Here is a 13,059-nt window from a genome sequence, read left to right on the forward strand (position 1 = left end):
TATACGAGGTATGTACAGCAAAAAAAAAAAAAAATTGGCATACTGTCAATGTCGAGAGTGAGCTCAATGTAATGTTAGAAAATTGTTTTTAGGGTGAACCCCTGCTTTAAGTTCACTTAAGATCAGCTCTTCATGAGGAAAAGTTAATGGAGATTTACTAAAACTGGTGCACTCAGAATATAAGGCAGCTGTGCATGGTAGCCAATCAGCTTCTAACTTCAGCTTGTTCAATTAAGGTTTGACGAAAAAAAAAAACAACTGAAAGCTGATTGGTTTCTGTGCAGAGCTGCACCAAAATGTTGCACTCTGCAGTTTTAGTAAATCCCTCCATATGTATTTCTTTATATACTGTGGCTACTTTGCAATTGATGATATTTAGCTTATAGCAACACGTTAAAGTGATTGTGGACCTTTTAAAAAAAAACAAAAACAACAAACATGTTTTACCTGCTCGGTGTAATTATTTTGCAAAGAGTAGCCCCAATCCTCCTCTTCTGCAGTCTCCCGCTGAAGCTCCTGGCTTCCCTCCATCCCCCAGTGCCCACCATATCAAGCAGCTTGCAATAGGGGGGGCACTTGTGCGGGCTCAATCCTGAGCCAGCTTTGTGTGTTCATAGACACACAGAGCGTGGCTTCGCCCTGCCCCAACTGCTGTCTCTAAGCCTATGAGGAGGGAGAGAGCCAACGGAGATGCTGCTCTTGTGTACATTGCTGAATCAAGATCGGGCTCAGGTAAGTATAAGGGGGGTGATGCACCCAAAAGCTTTTTTACCTTAATGCAGAGGATGCTGTGGGTGTCCCTGTTCTTGCTGCTGCAAAACTGTCCTGCCACTTGCTGATTTTTATCAAGCTCTCATTAAAGTGGATGTAAACCCCAAAATGTTTTTTTTTGTTTTTGATGTCACAATGTAGAGTATAAGATTTCCTATCATCTGTGCCCAGTCTTGCCACACAGAGTTAATCCAGCGCTGAGCAATCCTCTTTTATTGTTTAGTGAAAATTAACAGAATTCCAGATAAAAACTTGCCAAATTATAAAGTCCGTTTCTCGGTTCTTGCTTTGTGTTACAGGTTATTTACATATCCTGGTAATATACAATGAACTTTGGATCACCTCATATTATGATAAACATAACATAACATATGATAAACATGTCCAAGCTCTAGATATGTAAATAACCTGTAACACAAAGCAAGAACAGAGAAACAGACTTTATAATTTGGCAAGTTTTTATCTGGAATTCTGTTAATTTTCACTGAACATTAAAAGAGGATTGCTCAGAGCTGGATTAACTCTGTGTGGCAAGACTGGGCACAGATGATAGGGAATCTTATACTCTACATTGTGACATCAAAAACAAAAAAAAAATGTTTTGGGTTTACATCCACTTTAAGAATGAAGTGCCTGCAGATGATACAGCAGTGTAAAATTGGCAAGTAGCAGGACATTTTTATTAGCGGAGAATTGTCTGATATGTATCAGAGACAAAGAGTACAGGCAGGTGTTTTATTAGAATAATCAAGAGACCACTGATGACACAGACGTGTAAGGGCCCTTTCACACCAGCGGACGAATGGTCCGCTTTTCATAAGTCCGTTTACGGACTTACAATGGTTCCCTATGGGATCACGGCCGTTAGCGGATGGAGCATCCGCTAACGTCCGTAATCACCCGCCTCCGTCAGGATCCGGTTTTTCAGACGGAAGAAAACCCTATTTTTCTTCCGTCTGGCGGAACGGATCGGATGAATACGGACAGACGGTCTGTATTTATCCGATTCCCCATAGGGGAGAGCGGAGGAGAGACAGGGCGGTCTCTGCACTGTGTGCGGGGACCGCCCTGTCAGCCAACAGCTCAGCGGGGATTAATCCCCGCTGAGCCAAACGGGCTAACGGAGCGGATCAATACGGATCCGCTTTGTGTGAAAGAGCCCTAAGGCTGGCCATAAATTATACAGTTTTCTTATTTAATTTCCTTTATATTTACCTTCAAATATGTAGTTCAAGGGCCCGCCTGGTAAATCTAAAGGAAAGTTGAACAAGAAAATTGTATAATGTATGGCCAGCCTAAAGCCTTGTACACACAATTGGACTTTCTGATAGGAATTGTGTGTTGACAGACTGTTGGCGGAAAATCCAACCGTTTGTACTCTCCATCGGACAAAAGTCCAAAGTACAAACACGCATTCTCAGAAGCAATGCTCACCAAACACAACATTAGCAGAAGGTGCCCAAAGGGTGGTGCTAAAGAGATGAAAAAACACGAAGTACGTAACTACGTTTGTGTTTGCTGGCCGACAATTGTGTGCCGTTTGTATGCAAGACAAGTTCATGGCCAACGCCCTTCCGACAAAAGTCGGAGGCTTTGTCCGTGGAAAATCTGATGAGGCTTAAAGGAACACTAAAGGTTCGTTTTTTATTAGATCAATTGATTTCTGTAAGCTAGAGCATTTAAATATCACTTACCTTGTTTTTCCTTTTGACCTCCAAAATACAGTAATCCAGGTTTGAAAATGCCATTTCCTGTCTCTCCTCTTCTTGCTTTCCACCAGCATCTGAGCTGTTTTGCATGGTGGAAAGCAGAATGTGCTCAGCCCCTCCCTATGACTACAGCCCTGCGTGAAGATGCTCTCTTATCCCTCACAGGCATGAAGGCTAAGCCTAATGGGAACTGTAGGCTGTGATGTAGCAAGAATGAATGCGCACCGCAAACCAGGAAGTCAGTGAGAATAATGATTCAGGAGTGACGGAGGTGAATTAAACAACTCGATTTCAACAGGTATCAAACTAGTTATAATGCAAAACATTACTTTTTACTTTATCAGCTACTGTCAGACTTTAATTTAAGAGGAAAATATTTTTGTCTTTACAACCCCTTTAAGGATACATTTGCATGGGCGAGTGACAGTGGCAGAAATAAGCTAACTGGTGCTGTTTTTTGCCACCTGTGAGCGGCTAGCTGCAGCCTCTGAGTCCGTACCCTTCAATGACCGGTCAGTGGAGGCCACAGCTATCTGTGGCTGTTTGCACAGTGAACAATTACCTGCAATGATTGCTGCTGGACACAGATGGGGGATGGGGGGGGGGGGGGGGGGGAAGGATTATTTTCTTAAGGCAAAACCAGAGCTTTTTGGCTGAATTCGGACCTGAAACGGACCAGAAGATGCGCAGGACCCCTGTGCAATTCGCACTAGACCCACCCAGGGATGTGTGAACAGACTCCATAGAGTGCCGGTCACAATCTGGGCGAAACCCACATCCAATTCGCAGTAGTGTGAACCCAGCCTTAGACAGGAGCCTATTAAAGCGGACCTTCACCCTCCCTTGGTACTCTTCTCCTCTCCATCCTGCTCCCCCTCCACAGTGCCAATATCATTTTTTTTTTTGTTTTGTTTACCCGCGTTTTTTTTTTTCCCATCAAAAGCTTGGCCCGTCCCCCGGCTTCCGAAATTTGCAGAGGTGAGTGACGTGGTGAATATACGTGATATAATGAGAGAGTTCAGGGCCCTTTCAGACGTGCGGACCGTATGTCCGCTTTTTCATCCATCCGTTTGCGGGTGAAAACGGGACATACATTGGTCCCTATGTGATTGCGGGTGTCAGCGGATAAACATCCGCTGACACCCGTAATCACCCGCCTCCGCAAAGATACGATTTTGCAGACGGAAGAAAACCCTATTTTTTCTTCCGTCTGCGGATCGGATGAGCATGGACACACGGTCAGTGTTCATCCGATCCCCCCATAGGGGAGAGCGGGGAAAAGACAGGGCGGTCCCTGCACAGTGTGCGGGGACCGCCCTGTCAGCCGCCGGCTCAGTGGGGATATACGGAGGATCCCCGCTAAGCTTACGGACACACAGGGGCGGATAATTACTGATCCGCCCCATATGAAAGGGTCCTTAGGTGCACAGTATTTTTGCACTTCATTTTTGTCCTCCCAAATAATATTACATATTGCAGGTGCATTTTGCATTTTTTAATACACATTATTACTCCATTGAAGTCTATGCAACCAAAAACCAGAAAAAAAGTCCCTGGGCCTTTCCATAAAATGCACAGATGTGAACTACATCCATAGGAAACCATGTTAAATGGATGTAGTGTGTTTCTACATTTTTGTTGCCACCACTGATGACCACTAGGTATGCCACATATGGCCATCAGGGATGCCAATCTGTGCCAAAAATCAATGTCAATCAGTGCCCACAAATGGTGCAGTCAGTGCCCAGTAATAATGCCTGCCAATGCCATCTATCAGTGCTCATTAGTGCCACCTATCAGTGCTGCCTATGAGTACCCATCAGTGCTGCCTATGAATGCCCATCAGTGCTGCCTATGAGTGCCCATCAGTGCTGCCTATCAATGCCCATCAGTGCTGCATACCAGTGCCACCTATCAGTGCTGCATATTAGTGCCCCTGTAGTGTCACAGTTTGCTGCCTATCCTAGAATGCTGCGGAAGTCACGTGGCGGCCAACTGCGCATGCGCGGTGCGTTCCAAACGCAAGTGCGATGCGTTCCAATGGATTTTCGACAGTACACACCAGCGAACCCGGCATTCAGGGCGACGTGGATTTAGAGGAAAGTGGCCAGTGGGCCTCACGTCCTCGCTTCGCTCGGACGGCTCGCTCCGCTCGCTCGGCCTCTTGGCTCTTTTTTTAACATCCTCCAATCCACGGGGATGTTAAGGAAAGAGCCTGGATGCGGACCGAGGTTTCACTGGTGTGCACTGTCGTGAATGCATTGGAACGCATCGCATTTGCGTTTGGAACGCATCGCGCATGCGCAGTTGGCCGCCACGTGACTTCCGGAGCATTCTAGGATAGGCAGCAAACTGTGACAATACACCCATAAACAATTCCCATCAGTGCCACCTCATTGGTACCACCTTATCAGTGCCCATCCGCGCCGCCTCCTCGGTGAAGGCAATAACTTACTTATTACTTAACAGAAACAAAGAAAAACTTTCCAGTATTTATTATTTTTTGCGCACAAAATAAAAACCGCAGCAGTGATCAAATACCACCAAAAGAAGGCTTTATTTGTGGGAACAAAATGATGAAAAATGTGTTTGAGCACAGTGTAGCATGACCGCGCAATTGTCATTCAAAGTGTGACAGCGCTGAAAGCTAAAAATTGGTTTGGGAAGGGGGGAAAGTGTCTGGTATTGAAGTGGCTAAAGGAAAGGCTTGTAACAAAAAAAAGATTGCTATGGAGGGGACATCAGTTAAAAGTGATTGTTGACCTCAAATAAACAGCAACCAAAAAAAAAATAGACAAGAAAGAATAAACAGAAAAAAGGCAGAATGGTAGTAGATTGTCCAAAGAGCTAAGTGACAGCAGGGGCTTCGCTCTCTCATGGTGTTACAGCGTGCGGCCACCAAGCGGCAGCAAAGAGTCAGGAGAGATAGAGGCGCTCCTCCCCCTTCAGTCCTGGTCTCCAGTGGTTACCGGGGAACAGAGAGCGGTACACACTCAGGTGAGGGAAGCCGGGACGAATGCGGGCGCCGGGTTTGTGATTCTGATTCTTAAATTGTTCAGAACTTTTCCTGTTGTCATGGCCGGTTGTCCAAAGTTTGTCTGAGTTTTGTTTTTAATGCAATTATCCCGCGTGTGGCCCGTTCATGAGGCTCATCGGACTGACCACTAGGTGGCGGTGTGATCAGAGCTCATGTGATGGGGAACCTGTGAGGGCTCTTCCGGGTTTACAGGAGAGGAGGATGGTGTGTATGTATGCATTGATGGCCGTGTGTATATAGAGAGGCTTCTGTTTAATTTGTACATTTCTCATGTGTATGGGGAGGTTTTTTTTTTAAATCAGAAGGAAGTTTTATTTGAACATTAAATCATGTTTTTTTTTTATCAGGAGTTTTATTAGAACACATTAAAGCATGTGCTTTTTTTTTTAATATTGCATACAAAGCCATGATGTCATTAATATCATGAATGGATAATGTAATTCTAAATGGGGAAGTTTGTACTGCTGATGTAATTCTACTTCTTTAGGCCGCTTGCAAGTGAGGGGTGGTAAAACCCTGTGGTTAAGCCATGTTTTTATTGCCCCTCAACCGATCCAAAGCAGCGGCACACACATCATGGCCTGTGATGCTTTCACAGCCGCAGCAGGATTTGTACCCCCCATAAAGTAATTGGGGCTGCCCTGCATCTGAACACAATGTGTGTGCTTGTCTGGTATTTAAGGGGCTAAAACGGGCAGTGAGGAGGTGATACAATCCCTCTTCCATGCCTGTCTGTTGCTTTCTAAAGAGTGAGCCAAACTTGCTTCAAACAGCAAGTGTAAATCAGCCCTTATGGTGTGGTTGAAGGGGAGATGGAGTGTCGGGGTTCGTTCACACCTGAGCTGGGTTGTTCTCCATAGATCAGCGCAGGCTCAGAGTGACCATTGTCCTCTTACCAACATAGTGCTGCTTTAAAAGGATAGCATGTCTGCATTTTTATGCAGTGTAATGCGTGGCACCTCACCAAACCATGTCACAGCGTATCGTGGTGCATAGAGTTGAATGAATTGGTATTTTGTGACACTTTAGACTGGGTTCACACTATCGCAAATTGGATGTGGCTTTACCTGCATCCAATTCACATGTCAGGAGACTGTGACTCTCCCACCTCCGGGATGGCTTTGAAGCGAATTGTCCAGGAGTCCTGTGCGTCTTCTGGCCAGTATTTGGACCAAAATTGTACCTGAAACGGTGAACAGGGACGCACTGGCCTTCTGCTGTGAGCCGCTTTGTACGGCAGTGTGCGCCCAGCCTCAAAGTTATGGAAAAAAGTAAATCACAATGCATCTCACGTCGCACCACACCAGCACATACATGTTTTAGCCTCTTCCAGACCGCCACACACCGATATGGCGGCTGTTTGAAAAGGATATCTTTGTTATGGCAGCAGCTAGCTGCCGTAACACCGTTAAGCTCTTCTTCAGCCGGCGGTCCGGTTTCCGATAATAGTGGCTTCCACCTGTCTCCATACCATCGCAGGGCGGAAGCAGCATCAAAACGTCACTTTCTCCCATAGCTCCTAAAGTGGTTGTAAACCCTTACAGACCACTTTTTGCTACAGGTAAGCTTGCCTGTAGCTACCCTGGATATCTCCTAAACCTGCATGGTTTAGGAGATATCCCCCTGTATCTGCATGTGCCAAAGTCATCGGCACATGTGCACTGAAGCAATGGGACGTCGTGCTGTTGCTTCAGTTAGACTGTGCTGTTACCGGCGGCTCCTGCGTGCATGCACGTGGGAATGACGTCACGCAGTTCCAGCCAATCACAGAGCTGGAGTCCACGGCCCTGGAAGGAAGAGGGGCGAGAAGTTGGACGCAGCCTGCACAGGGGACAGTGCTGATTTCTTTTGCAGGTAAGTGCCACATAATGGGCTAGTATCCGATGCATTATTATTATGCTTTTAATTTGCAGGGTTTGCATTGAAATAAAACCCATCAGGGTTTACTTCCTCTTTAAAGGGCCATTTTGTTTTTGCAATTTTGTGTAAATATGAGATCTGGGGTCTTTTTGACTATACTTTGGAAGCTGTGCAAAGGGACTAATCGCCAGTATTACCTGTAGGCTCCCTGCAGCTGATTCTTCCCCAGTACTGACTTGCCATGATTATTCTGCATGGTGTGACTGTACAGTATAGAGGTGGCTGTCTTGGTAGAAGCAGGGTTTTACTTCCTCATGTAAGATCCTCTGGAAAGGAGAATGTTAAGTAGCACAGTAGTGGCATCACTAAGTCTCAGTCCAAATCTCCTGAGGTCAGAGGCAGCAGTTACTTGGATATCATATTTCAGCTATAGTTGGAAAACCGATCACAAACAGTGAAACTGGGGTCTTTCTCTTCTGAAAAACGTACTGTATCATGCGGAGTCCCTCAGGGATCCCCCTTGTCACCCGTATTGTTCAATATCTATCTCCGCCCTCTCTTTGAAATCATCAGTAACCAGAAGTTACTTTACCACTCCTATGCAGACGACATGCAACTGTATTTCCGCATCTGCAACAAAAAGGATCATTCTCTTGGACTAGAGAAATGCCTCACTCTAATAGATAACTGGATGACAAACAGTTATCTTAAACTCAACGGTTCGAAAACAGAACTTCTTCTGTTTCACGCTAACCGGAAAAATCACTCCGCGTCAACATGGACCCCTCCGCCCATTCTGGGTAAAACTATCACCCCTAGCACCAAAGTCAAAAGTCTCGGAGTCATATTCGATACCTACATGACCATGGATGCACAAATAGGGTCAGTAGTCAGCGGATCCCAATATCTGCTACGCCTACTACGCAGATTCACGCCCTTTATCCCAAAAAAACACATAGCAGTCGTGGTGGGGACACTTATCAACTCCAGACTTGACTATGCAAATGCCCTCTATCTAGGACTCCCCAAATACCAAATCACTCGTCTGCAAGTCGTTCACAATACGGCCGTTCGACTGGTGACCGGAAAAAAACCATGGGAATCAATCTCACCTTCACTGAGATCCCTTCATTGGTTGCCAGTAAAAGACAGAATCACTTTCAAGGCACTCTGCCTATTACATAAGTGTATTCAAGGCAACGCCCCCCAATATCTATGCGATAAAATAAAAGCCCATAACCCCAATCCCATTTGGCGATCCTCCAATCAAAACCTCCTCCAGATACCCAAGGCCAGATACAAGTCCAAAGGAGATCGAAGATTTGCAGTCCAGGGACCTTGCCTGTGGAATGCACTACCAGCCACCATCCGACTGGAGTCGGACCACTTGGCCTTCAGGAGAAAGATTAAAACCCATCTCTTCTGAGGTCAAGGGGTTCCTTACCCATGAAATGGATACAGCGCCCAGAGGCGATTCAGTTCGCATGTGTTGCGCTTTACAAGTTTCTCACTCACTCACTCAGCTATACAGGTATGAGGCTGTAAGCACACATGTGATTAGGCACCCCACGTACCAGGAAGTACACTGGTACCCCACGTACCAGGAAGTAAGCTGGTATGTGGGGTGCCTAGTTTTGACAGATACCTGCTCCTACTTGGGTGGTGCCCCACCCCGCTCACCTTAAAACTCTTGGTGCCATTCACAAAGTGCAATGTGTCTTGTGTACAGTATGCACAGTGAGAAGCCAGCTGAGAGCCATCAGGAAGTCCCAGCCGGCTTCCCACAGTCAGTGTGGCTTCTCTGGGAACCTAAAGACTGGCGAGGAATCAGCCCGGATGATGACTGTACTGGTTCCCTGGTGTTCCAAGTGTTTTTTTTTTTTTATTTTTATTAAAAGTCAGCAGCTACAGTATTTGTAACTGCTGACTTTTTTTCAAAAACCTGTCTTTCTCCTGCCAGGAGAAAAGGTGCTCGGAGGTGCCCAGAGTGCATGAGACCTTAGAATTAATTTTGTAGATTGTAAATTCTTAGTGAACGCAGGTTTCATTTAGCTCTTCTGCTTTAATCCGAGATTCCCGAGGTGCTGTGGCTCACTGTTCACTATACTGTCTTGAATACATTTTAAAAAGTGAATGTATAGAGGTCAGAGGTCATATATTAACAGACCTGCAAGTGGCTTCTCAAACATATCTAATAAAAAGGTTGACCTCTTCAGGGAGATTTGTGCCTAATAAATCTGTCAGGATGTGAACTTCTGACCCTTGTATTTTACTTATGGCCACATAGTCAATCCATGTAGATGAAGGTCACTCTATACCCCTCAAATAGTGGGAACATTATATTAATGCACCTAATGTCTTTCATAAATCATTTTGAAACCTTCTGCTTAATGTCAGCATGGGATATACTATGTCTACTATTACAACAAAGTAGTATTGGGTCCCAAAGCAAGATAAGGCAAACAGCCTTGTTTTCTATCTGGCCAGTTCACACAAAAAAAAAAATATGGCATGCAATAGTTTCTTCGAGAGCAGCATGGTGTGATGCAATCCACCACATAGCACTGCAGCTAATGTAACTTAAAGTGGAGTTCCACCCATTTTTTTATGTTTGTCTGTGCTGCATGCTCTAATCTCATAGTGTTCAGAATGGACAATTTTTATTTAATTTTTTGCTTGTAAATACCTTTATTTTGTAGTCCTTCATTACTTCCTCCTCCTTATTTGCCTAGGCTATTTGCAAGGGTTTCTGGGATAGGCATCATGTTTCCCAGTAGTCCTTGCAAACCTGACTGAAACCTATTACATTGCTTGTGCACTGAGCATGTGCGAGATATGCAAAGCTGAAATCCAGGAAGTCATACAGTCTGGCTTCATGATGCCCACACTTAAGATGGCCACGGTCTATTTCTAGATTATAAACTATTTAAATGCTGTAACAACCTAACAAAACAGACCTTAGTTTACAGACTAACTTTACTAGAATACATTAAGCTTGTGTATTACAGGGGTATTTATATTTAAAAAGTGATATTGTGGGTGGAACTCCCCTTTAAAGTGATTGTAAAGTCTTGGTGTTTGTTATTTTAATAGGAAAAAAAAATGTTGTACTTGCCTGCCCTGTGTAGTGGTTTTGCACAAGGCAGTCCAGATGCTCTTCTTCTTCTTCTCGGGTCCCTGGCTTGAGCCCCTTTACCCTCTCTCCCGTTGAGTGCCCCCACAGCAAACCGCTTGCTATGGGGCCATCCGAGCTGAGCTGCAGCTCCCTGTATCCATTCAGACACGGAATCTGCTTTTCGGTCCCACCCCCTTTCTCTCCTGATTGGCTAACTGAGTTTGATGGACAGCAGCGGGAGTCAATGGCACTACTGCTTTGTCTCAGCCAATCAGAAGGGAGAGTCCTGGATGGCCGAGGCACTAGTGGACATTGCTGGATAGAGAGGTGGATCAGGTAAGTATTGGGGGGGGGGGGGGGCTGAGGGGAGCTGCTGCACACTGAAGGCATTTGCATTAGGATAAAAATCTTCTGCCTTTATATTTTTGCAAGGACATTTTTGAAATGTCACATTTCATTAAAATGGTTGTAAACAGTACAAAGTCTTGGATATATATATAAAACCACATGTAGATGCTTTATGTAACAGTTTTTCAATTCAATTGGTATAATTTCATGAAATGCTTTGTGGCCTTGACAATCCAAACTAGATCTGCAGTGGGAGTTCTTGCTTTTTACAGATGCAAATTGAAATCAGATTTTCAGTGTGATTACCTGTTCCAAATGCTTATGGGCTGTCAGGGAAGGTACTCAGATGGCTTTATAGAGCTAAGTGAACTTCTATTGGTGTCATAGGTGCCATCAGGCTCGGTTCCCACCATTGTGTTACGGTAGCATGTACATTAGCGCAGCATAAACACACACTCTTTGCATTCCATTCAATTTTAAAGTGCTTGTAAAGCCTCAAGGTGTTTCACCTTAATGCATTAAGGTGAAACACCTTCTGTGCTGCAGCTCCCCCCCTTTTCTTACCTAAGCCTGATCTGATCCAGTGATGTGCATGAACCCAGCGACTCCAGCCACTGTCTCTCTCCTCATTGAACCGATGATAGCAGCAGGAGTCATTGGCTCCTGTTGCTGTCGATCAAATTCAGTGGCATGGGAGCAGGGGTGGGGCTGAGTCGCGCTGTCTGTGTCAATAGACAGAGCAGCGGAATGAGACTGCATGGGTCCCCCCAGGGAATAAGGCTGTTTGGAGACCCCTGGTCTGAAGAGTGAAGAGAAGGATGGGCAGTAGCACAAGGACTTTATTATGGTTGTAAACCTTTACCTATACCCAGTGAAGTGGCTGGCCTCAGGTGATACACAGAGATGAATAAAATAAGTTGTAAGTCAAGAATTTATAAAGCATGTCTGAGCGGTCAGAAAACAGGGGGTGGAGGGCTGAAATTGCACAGTGAGGAAAGCTGTGAGAGCTGATAGGAGGGAATAAACACACATCCTTCACACAGAACACGAGACAAGAGCTGAGGCTGACAGTCACAGGCTGTGTGCTGAAGCCCCCTCCCCTGTCACCTTTTTTTCTCTTGATGTCAGAAAAACTTGTCAGAAGTGACTTATACAGATAGAGTAATGGGGCAGCAGACAGAAATTACACTGGGGAGGGGGGGGGGGGGGGGGGTTACTAAAGCTTGAGAGGGAAACATTTGTCACAATTCTGCATAGAAACCAATCCGCTTCTAACCTCAGCTTGTTCAATTAAGCTTTGGCAATACAACCTGGAACTTGGTTAGTTTATATGCCAAATTATAACTCATTTTCTCTCTCTAGCTTTAGTAAATAAACCCCTTAGAGCCGGTTCACACTGGGGCGGCACGACTTCGGGGGCGACTCGGCCAGGTGACCTGAAGACGACTTCTAAGGCGACTTGCAAAATGACTTCTGTATAGAAGTCAATGCAAATCGCCCCGAGTCGCCCCCAAAGTCATACAAGAACCTTTTTCTAAGTCGGATCGACTTGCATCGCTCCTATTAGAACAGTTCTATTGACTACAATGGGACGCGACTTGTCAGGCGGCTGTGTCGCCTGAAGAGTCGCCCCAGTGTGAACCGGGTCTTAGTGCTCTGGGTTGAGATGAGACAAGTACACATCATAGAGGGATATGCTTTGTTGATATTTAAAGCTCCCAATCTCCTCCGCCCAGAGTAACCCACACAGTATATACCGTATTTATCAGCGTATAAGTGCTCCGGCGTATAACGCGCACCCCAATTTTAAGAGGGAATTTTCTGGAAAAATTAATTTTTTTGTGAACCTTTTGGGATCAGCTACAAAGCAGATTACAGGCTCTTCCCTCTCAACTGGTCAGCTCCAAAATGATACATCCAGCCATATAAAAGAATACAAAGAACAAAAGATAGTGCTCCCCTTATACAAAGGAATAATCCCTTTATTAAATATTAAAACCACACTTACAAAATTAAAATGAAAGAGGCAAAAACCACTAACACCAAGTGAGATGTCTCCCACAGTTCACCACTTCCAGCTGGGTCTGACTGACAACTGCAGCAAATTTGTGCATCAGGCTGTTACTTAGGACACACCATCCACTCTGCTAGCTGAATGCTTCAGTGCACCTGTGCGGTCTCCCTCCTATTTAAATCTCTGCTATTTAAAACTGTGCAGC

The 13,059-nt window shown here is 45.2% G+C and overlaps 1 protein-coding gene across 4 annotated transcripts in view; it reads left to right on the plus strand.

The window, feature by feature from the left end:
* The first annotated feature begins 5,374 nt into the window (after positions 1-5,374).
* The window catches only part of FBXO15 (F-box protein 15), a 205,824-nt gene continuing 198,139 nt past the window's right edge, over positions 5,375-13,059 (plus strand). For 2 of the 4 annotated variants that reach the window (XM_040353893.1, XM_040353894.1), the window contains exon 1: positions 5,611-5,721. In XM_040353893.1, coding sequence (XP_040209827.1) covers positions 5,623-5,721 — 99 coding nt within the window. In that variant the 5' untranslated portion in view covers positions 5,611-5,622. Of the gene's footprint in view, positions 5,478-5,610; positions 5,730-13,059 lie in introns of those variants that run through there. The other 2 variants (XM_040353895.1, XM_040353896.1) reach the window with 2 other exon arrangements.

This window comes from Rana temporaria, chromosome 5 (assembly GCF_905171775.1).
Source record: "Rana temporaria chromosome 5, aRanTem1.1, whole genome shotgun sequence".
Classification (NCBI taxonomy): domain Eukaryota; kingdom Metazoa; phylum Chordata; class Amphibia; order Anura; family Ranidae; genus Rana; species Rana temporaria.